This window comes from Pteronotus mesoamericanus, unplaced genomic scaffold (assembly GCF_021234165.1).
Source record: "Pteronotus mesoamericanus isolate MK-2021 breed Mesoamerican mustached bat unplaced genomic scaffold, CSHL_Meso_final contig_56, whole genome shotgun sequence".
In the NCBI taxonomy this organism is placed as follows: domain Eukaryota; kingdom Metazoa; phylum Chordata; class Mammalia; order Chiroptera; family Mormoopidae; genus Pteronotus; species Pteronotus mesoamericanus.
In genome coordinates, this window is record NW_026555201.1 from 4,938,819 (window position 1) to 4,955,535 (window position 16,717).

The 16,717-nt window shown below is 34.8% G+C and overlaps 1 protein-coding gene across 5 annotated transcripts in view; it reads left to right on the forward strand.

Moving 5' to 3' along the window:
• The first annotated feature begins 6,015 nt into the window (after positions 1–6,015).
• USP15 (ubiquitin specific peptidase 15) overlaps positions 6,016–16,717 on the forward strand; it is a 115,057-nt gene continuing 104,355 nt past the window's right edge. For 4 of the 5 annotated variants that reach the window (XM_054580024.1, XM_054580023.1, XM_054580027.1 and 1 more), the window contains exon 1: positions 6,016–6,136. In XM_054580024.1, coding sequence (XP_054435999.1) covers positions 6,048–6,136 — 89 coding nt within the window. In that variant the 5' untranslated portion in view covers positions 6,016–6,047. Of the gene's footprint in view, positions 6,137–12,723; positions 12,791–16,717 lie in introns of all 5 variants that reach the window. The other variant, XM_054580026.1, reaches the window with a different exon arrangement.

A 16,717-nucleotide genomic window follows, 5' to 3' on the forward strand; every position in this document is an offset into this window, starting at 1 on the left:
ATATTTTACTAAATATAAAAATATTTTATATAATAATATAAAAATACTAACATTTGGTAGAGTCTTCAAATTATTACACATTTAAATTGTCATAAATATGTGTGGTGCAGTATACAACTATTTGATTCCTTCTGCTTAAACATTGTCTCTAACTACAAAAATCAATACACTGTAGTATATATTTGTATGATACTTATATTTAAATAGTAACAGCTTAACAAATCTAAAATTAGGTGTTTTCACATGGGCAGTACATATCTTTTAATAGGAAAATTATGTACTTTTACTGAAAATACTTATCACAATCAGACACACAGTTCTTAGTTTTGTATGTGTGTGTGTTTTAACAAAAATACAATTTATGAACTTAAAAAAAGAACACCAATGGACTATAAATGACTAATGTGGAGATATCAAATAAAAGAAATTATTGAATATATAATCAATCCACTGATATGAGCAGCATCTTTAATGAAGAGATTAGCATAATTTTTAAGAAAAACAAAAAATCCTAGGTAAAGTGATGCCAGTTACAGAATCTGAAAGCTATATGAGAGTTTGTTCATTTAATTTACTGATGTTAAAAAAGTCCCAGAGGGCTGGTGATAGAAGTTGTTATATTAAGAACTGACAATTTCTACTACATGTTGAGCTCTATTATGAGTTTTCACGTTCAGTATTTCATTCTTTTTTGACCGGATCCTAGAAAATAAGCCTATTATTCTCATTTTAAAAATGAAGGAACTAAAATTTGCAGTATCACAGAACTAGCAAGCAGTAGAGTGAGGCATTCAAATATAGGTCTTTCTGATTCTAAAATGTATAATCTTTCCACTATGTTCTATTAAATTTCCATAAACATTAAAGAATTTAAATTATAGGTAGAGGTGTATTATTATTTCCTACACATCTCATGAATCCCTTACTATAGAAATCAGGTCCCATTAATTACATAGTATCATTGGGCCACTAATAATTAAAAAATTGAAATAGTTCAAAAGGCCTAAAACACAGCATGCTGGTTAGAAACAAAAAGCATTGGTAAGTATATTTATCAAATCACTAGACTTGTTTTATGTACGTTTCTGATATCTTCTAACAGTCCTTCAATAGGGTCTGCAGTGCCCTACTGCTTAGAGATACCTGAAGGATAACATCATGAAAAATGTCTTATTCAATACATACCTCTATGTTCTGAGAGTTTACATCACTCTCAGAACATAGAGGTATATGTTAAGCACTGCTCTTATACTTTTCTAAAACTCTTTGTAAGTCGTTTAATCTTTTTTGCTGTCTAAGCTAAAATGAAGAGGAGTGTCCAAAAAGAAAACTTGAATAATTCAGTCCACTCTTGGAAGAAAACCAAGTTAATCTCTCTGGAATTTGTATAGTTGCAGAATTACTGGATCATAACACAACTCTCTACTTCGCTTTGATATGTAGATTTCCAGGATCCATGAACATAAAGAAAATATTTTTAAACTCTTGCACGAAACTGGTAAAAATAAAAATGATCAAGTATGTAAAGTTAAGATCAATATTTTGCATAATTTAATTTGTCCTTTAAAACAAAAGATCAGCATGGTTGAAATGATTGTTTTCTAAAGTACATCCATTATTATGAAGTTTGGGAAAAGACCCAGAGGCTGCTTAATATTTTTATTTCTTTCATGAAGTGGTTCTTTATCAACCTTGAAATCTATCAATAAGTATAAATAATATATTTAACCTTGAAATCTGTCAATAAATATGCAAAACAAATAACAAAAATATAAGACAGGCGTATTTTCCCTACTATCAACCTTGATTTGATCTTTACCACCCTTGGTTGAACAGGATATCTATGCTCTTTCTTGGAAAAGTTTCCTACCATACATATACATTTCATTTTAAATACCTAGGATCCAAAAATATACTGTCCATTAAGGACTTTTTTCTATAATTCTAAACCTATACGACTGATCTTTTTCATCCAACTCAGTTTAGTTCTACTGTCATCGAGTCTCGACTACAATGCGGCCTTCAGAGTAGTGCCAGCTTTTGCAGCGTTTTGCATGTGCCTCCAAAAACGAGACTATAATGTGGTGACTCAGATTAACCAACTTGCAGAATTTATGCCCATGTTAAAATGAAACTTTCCAGATCCTTTAGGATAAAAAAATAGTTTATTAATATAGTTAATTTTGTTATTATTTTGTAATTTAAAAAGCTTTAGTTGGGACAGGCAGTTCATCAGAGTCCCCACAACTCCTTATCGTCTTACAATGGATTTGCTTCACCCATTTATGTTAACTCTATCTACCCCTTGCATTTAAGTTTCAGCCCTGGAAGAGTCTAATCACCTTATTTATAATAAGAAAACCAATGCTCACGAAGATTAAATAACTTGGCCAAGACTACCCAGCTAGTTAGCGGCACTGTGCCAGAGTCAAAATCCAAGTATACTGGCCCTTTGTACAAGAGACTGTATTCATTTCACGACTTTTTTCCTCCCTCTTTATCAGGACCTAGCATTTGTCTAAAATAAGGAGCCTCTGTATTTCTCTTTAAGTTTTAAATACTGCATGGTAACACTTAATTCTATTCCTATCTCAAGTTTCAAAGTCTCATTAACAGATGAAGCATTTTACTACCTGCTATTTCAGTGTTTGCACTACTCCCCCACCTTTCCACTGTCTTTTGTTGTTCAGAGAGTTTGTAAAGGGAGAAAGGAGTTATAAAATTACAAAAGCAAAAAGAATGAAGGATTCAGAGTGGTGAATAAAATTTGGAGGAGAGAGTTATCAGAGGAAATAACTGTAGAGGAAGCACAGGGTAGAAAGAAAAAGTGAAACGGTGGTTTCTGAAGACCCAGGTTAGGAAGAGTTGAGAAATAGACAGTGAGGTCATCAATCTTTGTTCTTCAGGGGATGTGCTGATTCTGGCTGATCCTTCCCTAGGCTCCTGTAACCAGCACAAAACAAAATTGTGAGGTAGGCAAAGTTTGTCTTGGAATTTTTTGTACTTTCTTCCATTCAGCTTTATTAAAAAACACAGTGCTTTTTCTTCTTTCTGTCATCCATGCCAGGCTGAAAAGTGGCTCTGATTTGACACCTTAGTTTAAGCCTTACTCTCTCTACTAGAGTGTTCACATTGAAGTCCTACCTCTTAATTTTTGAGTACAAGAACCTCTTTGAAAGGAATCATTTAAACATCAATGAGCAGAGAGGAGAATTATTTGGAAAATCAAGGAATCCTTCCTAGAGCACCTCTAATTTCAAAACCTACTCTGCCTTTTTATGTAAGGTGCACTTTGCTCATACCAAGCCAATTTCTAAAGAACTCAGCATACTCCTTTTCTCAAAGCTGTAGGTTAAGTTTTTAACAGTTAAGAAGGGTGTCAAGAGTCTGAGACTGAGAAGGTAATGACAATCACCCAGCAAATATTATGTTCTTATGAAATTACTAAGGCAAGCATTAATAAAGACACTCATTCCAAATAAGCAGATGTAACCTCTGGCTTATATTCAATTATCTGTGTGATTCAAGGAAAAGTAATATTCCTCATCAATTATCTACTTCACTATTCAGTAAGAGATGTGGATCTTAATTTAGTATTTATGAACAATATCTTATTTCTCTTCATTACTGACAACAGAAGAAGCCTAAGTCAAATAAACAGAATTTCCAAAAATTAGTAAACTGAAATCACTGGAAAGGTGATTGCTATAATCAAGATCAAAGAGGTCAGCAGAGAAATAAAAACTTCTAGATTCTGGAGCTAGACAGCTTGGTTTCAAATTTGGGTTCTGCCATTTGCCTCACTTAATCATCTACAGAATGGGGATAATAATACCTCACGAGGTTGCTATTGTGAGGTGCTTGTTGATAAAACACTGTAGCTATTCTTTCTTTCCTGACTCTGAAGGTAACTAAATAGGTCTACAAAATAGGTACAAAATACCCCATAAATCTGATGTATAATTGAAATCGACATCAAACTTGTGTATCTATTTCCAGGTAACTCAGTGCCTTGAATATGGTACCAATGAAGGAAAGGTTATTTTACTTTGTTGCACGGATAAAGGCTTCAGCATTTCAAACATGCATTTCTTTGAAAGGAAATTGGACAGCAGAGTGTACTTGAGGCATCACTTCTCAATTATATTATGTTTGTAAAATGATAGCATGGTTTTGCCTTCAAAGTCTGTAATGATTTTTTTCAACAGCTTTATTGTGATATAATTTGTGTACTATATATTGTAATTCATCCTATCACCACTAAACAATGTGTTTATTGACTGGCTACTATGCCCCAGACAATAAACATATATTGTTTAATTTAATCTTCATAAAAATCCTTTAAAGTAGGTGTTACTATCCTCAATTTTATGATTAAAAGTTAAGTACTTTGCAGCTATAGGTTGAGGTGAGATTTGAACTCACATTCATGACTCCAATATTCTTCTCATATCACATTGCCTCTCTTTAGAAACTTACTTGCCTCTCTTTCAGAGGTTGTCTGGGAAAGGGAGGTGGTGTTGGGGATGAGAGGGGCAAGAAATGTGACCCTTTGGTGGTACTCCTGGTTAGAGAAAGTCTAACTTTTTAACCTTCAAAAGAAAAGTCAAATAATGTAAAGGAATAACAGTAACTTGAAGCTGTTTTCAGACTCTCAAATCAAGGATGACATGATAATGCAAAACATTATTACGAAGAAAATAAGCAACCAAAATGCTGATATGCACAAATCCTAATGCCTCTATATATATATATATAACTTTCATTTAAAACAGTTCAGTACTTTAGCATAATTACACCCACCTTTACTGCCTTCCCACCAAATGAGTTAGTGTAGACATTAGAAATAGAAAAACATAGATCATACCAGAATTCTTATCCATCTTTTGACTTTTCACATAATTTATATTATCTTAAAGTAAAATATCTGTGTATCTTTATGATTGGATATACCGTGTTGACACAATTCATTTATTAAACAAATACTTAGGCGGTTCGTATGTTAGGCAGCACTGTGGTTGCCACTGTGTATAGAGGGGTTTTTTTTAAAAAAAGATGAAGCCAGTGCAGCCCAGTTTATATTTTAGTTCAGGCTTCCATAAGTAGTGAGTGTGCTATAGTTGATAAATAGCATGTGGGCTTTGTAACTTGGGTGAAAAGCTTGCCTCTCTATTTGTGACCTTTGCGTTAGGTTTTTGAGAAACTCGATTTCCCCATTTATAACACAATTCATTTCAAATAAAAGTTGGTATTCTCTTTTCAGGTGTACACACATTATGTGGCCAAAAAAATGTTACTGACATTCAGGTGATAGTGTTTCTTCCATGTTTTCTTCCCCTCTAGTACCTGGCATTATTCGATACATATTTTACACCGTGTTCACCGAGCAACTGGAACATGTTTTTCACTGCAGCTTAGCTGTCTGGGTGTGTCTGGGGAGGCGGCACAAAGATCCTATAAAAGCTCTCCACCTACAGCAGGAAGGAGTCCAGGAAGAGCATTGCAGCCCAGCGTTCGGTTCCGGATTCTTTTTTGCTTGGGCCAAGTTGAGCTTGGGTTTTGTGCCCGGTAACATGATTAGACGCGAAGCTGTTCAAATTTCTGCCATATCTCAGCAGTCCCCACGCCCCCCACCCTACCCCACCCTTCTCTCCCCTCCCCTCTAACAAGAGTGAATGTGCAAATAAGGGTTTTCAGGCGTCTGTTGGAAAGAGGTAGAAGGCAGAAGTCGAGGATGGACGGGGCAGTGGCTCCAGTCAAACAAGACAAGACGAAGGTCCCCACCGACAGTTAAAACCAGGTGGTCCCGGGAGGGAAGAAGCCAAAGCGAAATGCTGGACGAGCGGGGCCCGGTTGGGGGCAGCAGACCACGGCAGTGCACTCAATTCGCCCCTAGGACCAACTCCTGTACCGAGGTGCATCACCCCCCTAACGTCTCTTTTGGTTTCGACCTGCCGACTGGGCGGGGCCGCGGGACGCCATTCCCACAATGCTCTGGGGCGTGCCGCCGCCGTCGCTACCGCCTCCGCTACCGCTAGTGGAAGAAGATGGCGGAAGGCGGAGCGGCAGATCTGGACATCCAGCGGTCTGACATCGCGACGCTGCTCAAAACCTCGCTCCGGAAAGGGGACACCTGGTAAGGGAAAAGGGTTGAGGTGGCTACGGTTGCCGGAGGATGGTGGAGAGTTGGGCGGGAACTGCGGGCTGGTATCTTTCGCTAGTGACAGGTGCGGGCAGGTCCAGCGGCGGCGCCCTGGGCAGCTGGGTTTTGGCCGCTCCGGAAATCTTGGGGCAAAGATTGGACCCGAGATGAGCACCAGGGTTCGTGGTTTGTCCGGACAGGCTTAGAGGCTGGTGGGGAGCGGCGGCGGCGGCGGCGGCAGCGGCAGCAGCAGCAGCAGCAGTAGTAGCAGTAGCAGTGGCGGCGGCGGCGGCGGCTTGTGTAGTTCCCTTCGTCCTCCTTTCTCCGGTAGTGCCGCTCCCACTTCAGGCCTTCCCGAACGACAGGTTACGGGCGTTCGGCGTGAATCTTAGTGTTTGACAGGTCCTGGTCCTGCGGCTTATCACTATCTCACCCGCTGTACTTCTCCAGTCATTTCCTTTCCCGGCATTGTCGGCATCCAAGTTCCTTATTATTTTGATTCTTGTATTCTTCCGGGAGGCAGGCTGCAGGATGTTTGCGGTTCGTACTACACAGGTGGCATGTGTCAGGGCTCCACTTAAGAGAAGGAAACCTTAGTTTTTAATTCCTTGTCAAGAAGGAGAGGAAGGAGTAGAAAACCTTAGGCTTCGGAGAGATACCACGTGGTCTTGAGCTTTAGTAGAGGCTTCATAGAAACCGGCAGCATTTCTTAGAAGTGCAGCCCTTCCCTCCCTTTTGAATTTATAACGTAGGCCTGCAAAAAGTAGATAAGTCCACTTGAGGCTTAAGTCACTTGCTAATATACAAACTTGTAAAATACCAAAGGGTATACTTAAAATACTGAAGGAAGTATGGTGGAGATTTTAATACTTGTCGGCTATATCAAGTGGTATCCAAAATAATAAATATATGAATGTGTAACATAAGCAGAAAGTGGTGTGTTTATTAGGGAGGATAATTTGCCTCTTTAAAAATTGTTTTCCCTTTCCATTTTCACCGTAACAGTGGTATTTAATTTACAGAATGTTTTTTCATTCACCCCAATATGACTTAGTGGGAGCAGCGTTAGATTTAAACCTGAATTAAGTCATCGTTCCACCACCTAACTTGCAGTATGATTTTGAGGAAAGTTAATTTAAATCATTACACTTAAGCATCTTCACCTATGAAAATGGACAATCATAATTTCATTATATGGATTTTCCCTTGATTCAGTGAAATATTCTAAAACATGATGTGTTCTATTTTTGGGATAAGATTAAATTTTAGTTACATTCTTATTACGGCCATTTCTGATAAAATGCTGTGGTTTTAGGATCATTTTCAAGTAAGCTAGTAGGTGGCAGACTTGGGACTTGAATTTAAGTACTTCGATTTAAGTCTTGATACTTTTTTTCCTACTTAGTTAGGCCCCATACTATATTTATGTAACAGAAATCTCCAAGGGTGTAAACATATACTTGTTGCGTTACAGCTAAAAATATAATTTAATAATTGTTACTTATATTAGAGTGTTCCTAAGATGTTTATTACTGTGGAGAAATTGAAAATTTTCTAGGACACTCAAATGAAACACCTTGGCCTGTGGATTGCTAAAGATTAACTCAGTCCTTCCTATTTTTTTGTTAAAGAACACTTAAAAATTCTTAATTCATCTAGCCTATTACCACCTCATAAAAAGATAAATGTGGATTTCCATAAAATAGAAATCTGTAAGTTAATATATGAATATTATTTATATGGCTATTATGTTTTTGTTATACTGAGTAATAATTGGTCTTGTTGACACTACAAGATGATAGCAATATGTGTATGTGGGCAATAAACTTTTTAAAGTTTGGTATTTTTATTTTATTGAATTTTTTGCAGTGACACTGGTTAACAAAACTATACAGGTGTCAGGTGCACAATCCTACAACACATCATCTGTACAATGTATCGTGTGTTCACTACCCCAAGTTAAGGAGGGTATCGGGGGCATTACCATTTATGCCCCCGATACCCTCCTCCTCCTCCATCTCCACCTTCCCTCATTCCCCCTAGGCACCACACTGTTGTCCGTGTCCGTGAGTTTTTCCTTTTTTTTCTTTTTTTTGCTCAATCTCTCCACCCCCAGCCTCTCCTTGCCCCAGTCAGTTGTCAGCCTGCTACGAATTTGTCTCTCTTTTTCTTGTTAGTTCATTTTGCTCATTAGGTTCTACATATGAGTGAAATAATAGTAAACTTGTCTTTGACTACTTTATTTCATTAGCATAATGCTCTCCAGTCCCATCCATGCTATCGCAAAGGGTAAGATTTCCTTTTTTACGGCCAAGTAATATTCCATTGTGTAAATGTACCACAGCTTTTTCATCCACTCATCTGCTGATGGACACTTGGTATTCCTAAAATGAAATTATTTTTGTTTTCTAACAGAGTTACGGTAAATCATTTTAAAGAGTAAATAGAGGAAATCCATAAATTTTAGTCATCTTAATGCTTTCATTTTAAAAACAAGAAAACTGAAGACCAGATATTTAGGTGACAACAAAATTTTTATCCTTACTCCCATTTCCCTCCATATTTTAAGGGGAAAAAATGCAGGAGCAAGCTGATACTGAGGAGTTGCAGAGACCAGTTTGGTTTACATGTGAGCCAGTTTACTTGCAATTAGCAGGTGAAACCTATCAAAAAAAGAAACTCAGAGCAGAAGTTTGATTCAGAGTTTTAAGGTGAATTATTCACAAATATGGAACTGGTAAAGATACTTATAATTTAGTTGTTACCTGGGCTTATGTTTTTGGAACTCATTAAAACGAGTTTTTAACACATTCAAAAGTTATTTTTCTTTTTAACTTTTTTTTTTCCAATCTTTGGAATGTCTTTCATGGGTCTTTGGGCAAATCTTGTGTTATTTTTCTAACTGAAATGGGCCATATACAGATGGAACATTGTCTTTGTATACGTATTTCCATGTTGGAAAGACTCCAGGTACTATTGAGGGAAAAAATGGTAGGTTTACCATAAGTTTATTCTTGAAAGTTTATTACTGATGTTTGATGTTATAGTCACATGTATTAAAATTAATAAGTTTTATTAATTAGGTTGTGAGCACTTTGCAGGTAAGGACTGTCTCGTAGTACTCTGGAAACTAACACCTGGGCAAGGGTAAATAAAGATTTTATTCTTCATGGATTTTGGAGTTTGTTTATTTGTAAATAGTGAATGATTTTTATCTGCAAACTGACTTTATAGAGCTGAACATATGTTCTGAGATGAAGAGGAACAAATTTTATGATATGCTTGGTACTAGACTTTATAGTGACAAAAGAGTCAAAATTGATCCCTCTTTAAAAGGTAAAGTATGAAAATAACGCTGATTTGCACTAGAAGGATTAAAGCAGTAGTCTCATAATGCTGTTTCTTGATCTGTGTTTCAGCTACCATGAACAAGATTGTTAGAATTTAAGAACTGTAAAAAGTGATGAAGAATCTAGAGTTGTTTAGTTTAGGATGAGTGTAATATAACTTAATCCTCAGATACATGGTGGTTTTTCCTGATGAGACAAAAGGAAAATTTGTTTAAAATACATTACATGTAAGTGTATTAGGGATAGAGGAACCTTCTTAAAGGGATAGTAAATAAATGAGTTACAAAGACAAGTTGGGGGTTATGGAATAATATCTTTGGAGGTATCTTTTAAAACATCTGTTATGTGTAAGTAAACAGATAACTACAAATCATCCAAATCTCTGCTTTATTTCCCCATTTTTATTAAATGTCATTCATTTACCAATTATTTCTGCTGATTTTTATGACATGTATGTTCAGTGGTAGCACATAACTAACTTTACAAATTAAACTTTGCATGTCAGAGTGTAACTGCAATTTGTATTCGGAGTCATTTAAAATGTGTACGATGTTTTTGTTTCAATAAATATCAAGGAATAGTCCATCAGATCAATGATGTCTTTAAATAGGAGACATTGATTTCAGTTTTAGAGCTTTCCTTCCATTCATACCCTTCTACTTAGAAATCTTGGAGGCTTTATTTATATGGTCCCTTATGTTGTACAACTTTGATTGACCCTAACAGAAAACAACCTTGTAATCACTGCAGTTAATAATGTAAATGGACACTATTAATCAATATGAATTTCAAATTGTTTAGTATATATTTCCTAAAGAAATTTTTACATTAGTGTTACTGCTAAAATTAATTTCAGTTGTGCCAAAGTGTTTACCACTAAAATAAGGTATGATTACATCATTTATAGGAAATGAAACCAGAAAGCAAAACTTATTTAGTGTTGTTAAATTGATGAATATAAGGACAGAAATAATGACATTAAAGCATATTTTTCACATTTTAGTTTCTTAAAATATAGAAAAACATTTTTTTAATTCAATTCTTTCCATATATTTTAAAAATCACTTCGGCGTTGTTAGGGAATCCAAGATTAATATACCGTCTGTGACCAAGATGATCCAGAGCTTTAGTCAGTGATTTTATTTATCTATTTAGTGACATTTAGACTATTTTTTTCTACATCATACTGTGTCCTGTTAGCACATGCAAGGTATTAAATAAATGGTCTTTCAACAAAATAGTTTTGTGATAACGATTAATCTTGCTTGCATATAAGTATAATAAAAAGTTTGTCTGACCATGACCTATAATATTACACTTAAAAACACCGTGCTGCATACTATTTTAAGTACTTACACATGTTAACTTAACTTACTTAGAACCACAATTCTAGGGCACTAAAATGTGAATATGCCACAATTCACATTTGATGGAATAGGAATCCTAGGCTCAGAGAAATGTTCACACGGTGAGTGTTATACCTGAGATTTGAACCCAAGTGCATAGTCTAGGAGTTTAATTCAGGCCCTAAAATCACTGTGCTATACTGCCTCTTATTTTAAAGATGTGTTTTAAAATATAGTTATACTTTGAAAAGAAAAAAATTGCCATTTTATCTCTTTAAATGGAGCCACTTTTATTTTAGTGGTACAGTTCTACCATTTTATCCGCCACTCATCTTTTGTGAGTCTTCAGTTTAGGTGTGACAGAATACATAGAGAACCTTCATAGCTTGCTTCTTGAAATTAAAATATGTTTAAAGATTAATAGGTGATTAACTGAATATGTAGAATAAATGTCATTTTGATCCAAAAGTGTGTTTAAAGAAACTGGGATTACTTATTGTTGAGATTTTGGGTGTTAAAAGCTTATGATTACTGATAAAACAATTACTAGGGACCCTGTGGTTCCTTCTCATATAGTTTTACAGAAATAACATATCAAGCAGATAGTAAGGACTTGTAAGATATTTTCTTTTAGCACTTTGCCTGTATTTTGAAACTTTACAATAAGCCACAAACATACAAGTCTCTCTTTTTGAACTCTGAGTCCAGAGGAACAGCCCAGCCAGAAAATGTAAATATGAATGATTGGTATTTTATGTTCCATGTTTACCAACTGATTTTTTTCAGAAATGACTTTGAGTAAATTTTCAGAGTAAAAGACATTTGAATTAAGATGGTAGAAGGTACATGACTCTATTGACACCTCTTTAATACTACTGGAAAACTGACATTCCAGATAGCATTACTGCTAGTAGAAAAACCAGTTTTTCCATCTTACTCATTAGATATATCCATTTTATTACATGAATTTACTGATTATTCTTTTCATTTTGAGAATCACTTTATTAATAAACCTTGATTTTTATAAAAGTGAATTGAAACCATTAGCTACATTGGCAGGGAGATAAGGGAAGGTTGAGAACTGTGTATGCAATATTTGATTTGATCCTTTAAATAAGGATCAAGCATATATTTATATTCCTTTCTTTTAGGTAAGGAATCTGAACTCAGAGAAATAAGTTGGTTTAACATGTGGTTTGCAGGTGATAATACCACCATTAGTGAACATTTATTGAATGCTTACTCTGTGCCAACCACTATACTTAAACGCATGATACTATGTAGCCTTTAAACTAAGTGGTCTTACTTACCTTTATTGCTGTTTGATAATTTCAGAGCTGATTTAGGTTTAAGTGCATAATTTAGAATGATATAAAAGACTGGATGTATTAACATCTCCTTAGTATTAGAAATGTTTCATGCTTGTCAGTACTCAAATGTAACTCAAATAGTATTTCATTAAGTCATTAAACTGCTAACCTGTTTCTTGTTAGTCCCCACATAGAATTTTGCAGCAACTGCTAGGTTTTTTTTTCATCCTTGAGTAATTCAGTTTGTGCCTGATATTTTCATTTTCTCAGTTACCACTGTAATTCATACTCTACCTTAAATTTATTCCCTTCAAGCCGTTTCTCTGGATTCCTTCTTCATCTGTCCTTGAAACAAGAGAATGTAGTTCCTTTCATTTTATCATCTAGTATACAAGAAATCACTACTAAAGAAACCTAGAATAAGACTGGTATTAAGTGACCTCAGTTTTGGATACAGATTAAAATGATGTATCTGAGAGAATATCAAAAATGGTTCCTCAAAAAGAAGCAGAGGTCATCTTGTAATATAAGGCAGAAAACCTGTGTAGGATTAATCTGTATTTCATTATGCCTAGAACTCTTCTGCTTCTATCAGTGGGATTCTGCATGGTATCCTAACATCTCTCCAAAAAGAAGAGGAAGGTAATGACTACTTTTTCTTCTCCGTATGGGGAGCTAAGAATGCAAATACTCCCTTCCACTATCCTTTTAGCTTTGAGAAGATTCAGTATTAGTAGATGTTTCCTTACTGTTAGGGAAAATTGTGTAGCAGAAGTAGACATAGAAAGGCTTCCTTTGTGAAAAATTTCAGACTCTTACAAGCAAGTCTAAGAGTGGCTCCAAGGTGAGGCAATTCTAAGTTTTAGCGAGTCAGTCAAATCAAAACCTGAGAGCATTAGAGACAAAATTAATTACTTGAGTGAAAAGTGCCTCAAGTTCCTTTAGTGAAAACCAAAAAGATTAGGAATGATAATGGTGAAATGATCATAGTTAAAAAAAAAAAAAAAGGACCTGAGAATTTGGATTGTTTAATATTACTTAGCAATATACTTGAAAACTTGACAAAGTTTAACAGTTTAATCAAGATATTTATCTTTATAGTTGGAAAATTTATATTGATAAATTTGAATGGATTTCAAGCCGAGGAACCTTTTAATTCTCAGGGGAGGTATAGCTAAGTATTGTATACATCATATAGTTTTGGCTATGGTGCCCACTCATTTACTATGTTAAGAGCTTTTTATATATATGAAATAAGTGAGTATTCTTATTTTACAGTTACAGAAACTGGGGTACAGAGTTCCATACACATGGCCATACACTCAGTGGTAGAGTAGGGATTCTAACTTAGCCAGTCAACTATAAAATCCTACATTTTCAACTGGACTGCCTGCATATGAATCATAGAGCCATACCCATATTATGGAAGCAACTTTTTGAGGGATGCATACTTGAAAGCATTAAAATCAAGAAATGACAGCTTTGTCGCTTTAGTAAAACACCATGTTCATTTGTATGAGGAACCTATAGAATTTTCTGGGTCTCCTTGGGCTCTGTTTTGATACAGATGGTGGTTCCCATTTCCTGCAAATTATTTACTTATTCTTGCATTATATTATTTCAAATATATTTTACCAGTTCCTGATTTCAAAACCTACTCAAAACTAATCTCTGTAAAGTCATTTTTAATAATCCTACCCGTTAAAAATATGTAAAACACCTTTATTGTAATATAATTCACATGTTGTACAATTCACCAGATGTGGATCTATTTACAAGTCATGCAGCCACAATCAGTTTTGGAATATTATCGTCCCTAAAATATACCTCTACCTGTTAGTAGTCCCCCAACTTCTACCCAACTCCCCCTGCTCTAGTCTAAGCAGCTACTAATCTGCATTCTGTATCTTTTCTGGGTATTTCATATAAATGGAATCATAATAATGTATGATTTTTGTGTCTCGCTTCATTCATTTAGCATAATGTTTTCTAGGTTCATCCATATTGTACTATATATCAATATTTCATTTCTTTGTATTGCCAAACACTTCATTGTACAGAGAGACCACATAGAATTTTTCCCTTCCTGAGTTGATTGACCTTTGGGTTGTTTCCATTTTTTGGCTGTGAACATTTGTGTAGAAGTTTTTGTGTGGTCATAGTTTTAATTTCTCTTGGTTATATACTTAGGAGTGGAATTGTTGAGGCCCTATATTTAATTTTTTGAGGAGCTGATAGACTCTTCCAGAGTGACTGCAGCATTTTGCATTGCCACTAGCAGTGTATGAGGCTTCTGACATCCTCGGCACCATGTTGTTGTCTTTTTTATTATAGCCGTCCTAGTGGGTGTGTAGTAGTGTCTCATTGGTGTTTTGAATTGTATTTCCGTAACGTCTAATGATGTTGAACATCTGTTCATATGTGCTTATTGGCCATTTGTATATCTTCTTTGGCAAAATGTCTGTCTAGTTCCTTTGCCCATTTTTAAATTTGGTTATTTGTTTTTGTATTATTGAGTTTTAAGAGTTCTTTACATATTCTAAATGCAAACTCATACCCTGTGGATGATTTGCAAAATTTCCTCCCTATCTTTGGGTTTTCTTTTCACTTTCACAGTCTTACTTGGCCGCCTTCTTAAGTTCCTTATTTGTGTTTTAGTTTAGATGTAAAAAGAAAAGAGGTCATAAAAATTAGTTCTTGCTAACTGATGAACGTAATGTGCAGAGCAGAAAATAGGTTAGAAATGCCTGAAATCTAAAACTTAAGATATAAAGGGATGATTGACCAAACCACTTGCTTATTTAAAAGAACTTCATAGATTTATTTGGTTAAGTTTTACTGAAATTCTCAGTAAATTCTCAATGAAATTCTCAGTTTGTGGTACTTAAGAAAAATTCAGTGAAATATTTGGTAAAATACTAGATATTACCAATGTCTCCTTTATTAAAAATGTTTTATGCTATTGCTACTCAAATTTAATTTACATGATATTTCATTAAATGAGAGGATTAGTCATAGAGTGATTAACAAATTAACATCCAGAATTATTTATGCCATTAATTTTGCACAAGAAAGGTATATATATTGTTTTGAGAATAACTGTGGTACATTGGATTAAGTTGATATTTTTGTGTATTTTTTTGTTGTAAAAGAATGACTGTCTTATGCCTACTTTGCTTAGAAAAAGGATTTTTTTTTAAATTAACAATGTTATAGTTATGTCAATATTAGGTAATTAAGCATTATGGACTTCTTATCTGAAAGTTGTTAGCATAAACTATACTAATCAAAAATAATAATAATAAGGAACTGTGGTTTCCTAAATTCTGCTATTGGAGTTTAGTTCATTTCCCTGTACTACTTTTAAACTATATCTAGGACTATTTCTGAATCATTTATTGGTCCCTCTCTATCTTCCTTAATTTTGCTTCTAGTGTATCTAAAAACACTAAACAATTTTTGAAACTCTTCCACCTTTCTCCCTCACAACCCCCTGCCCCTCCACCCCCCTCCAAATTTGGCCTTTTTAGTTCTTAATGTAGCTTTTTTGCATTTGAATACTGTCTTAAAATTAACTCCAGTTTATTTGACCTACTCTCTCTGGAGCCATGTAATCATTCTATACAAACCTCAATAAAATTGTCTTTCTCGATGCCTTCAGAATATTTAGCACCATACAACTTAGACCTTTTAAACTACTCATTCCATAACTTCATGTGAGTTTTTTTTTATTAATCATTTCACATGTATTTGATCCTCCCAACAATCACATAAAATATTCCCAGTGGTCTTTATGAAATGCAAATCAGATCATATCTCTTCTAAAAATCTTTCAATCTTTTGCATTTAGGATAAAAAATCCTTATCATTACCTTAAAGGGCAATAAATATATAGTCTGGCCCCAGAACACCTCTCCAGCCTAGGATATCTCCTCCCCTTGTCATAAACTCCAGCCTCATTTAGTAAATTCCTCCAACATACCAAATTCCTGAAGTTGTTCTGGCCCAAGCACATGCTGTTCCTTCAGTGTAGATCACTTTTTTCCCTTTACTCTTCCCTGAAATAACTCCTATTCATATCCTAAAATTTACTTCCTCTAAAAGACTTTCTTTTATTCTAAATAGGGTCTCGTTTTTATGCTTTCATAGTTCTTGTACTTTTGTTCACAGCACTTACAACAATATTTTACTACATATCTTAATTACATATTGTTTCTTCACTGGATTCTAAATTCCATGAACATAGGGACCTGGGCTATTTTGATAACCACCTATTTGTATGGAATAACATACTAGACCTCCAATAAATATTTTTAGAATGAATCAATTTCCATTTCTAATATACACAAGCTAAAAGTTTTAGTGCTGAGTAAACTCTCTAAGACCTCACAGGAAGTAATGTCAGAAAAAGAATTTCGGTCTAGTATTTTTTTACAGTAAATTTAGAATTTATATCTATTCAGGTCTGATTTCAGCAGTTAAGATGTTTACAAGCAAAAATAATCATGAACACAAATTGAGAATGGGTGTGCAAAAGTTGATCTGCAATTTAGTGTTTACCACAACTCA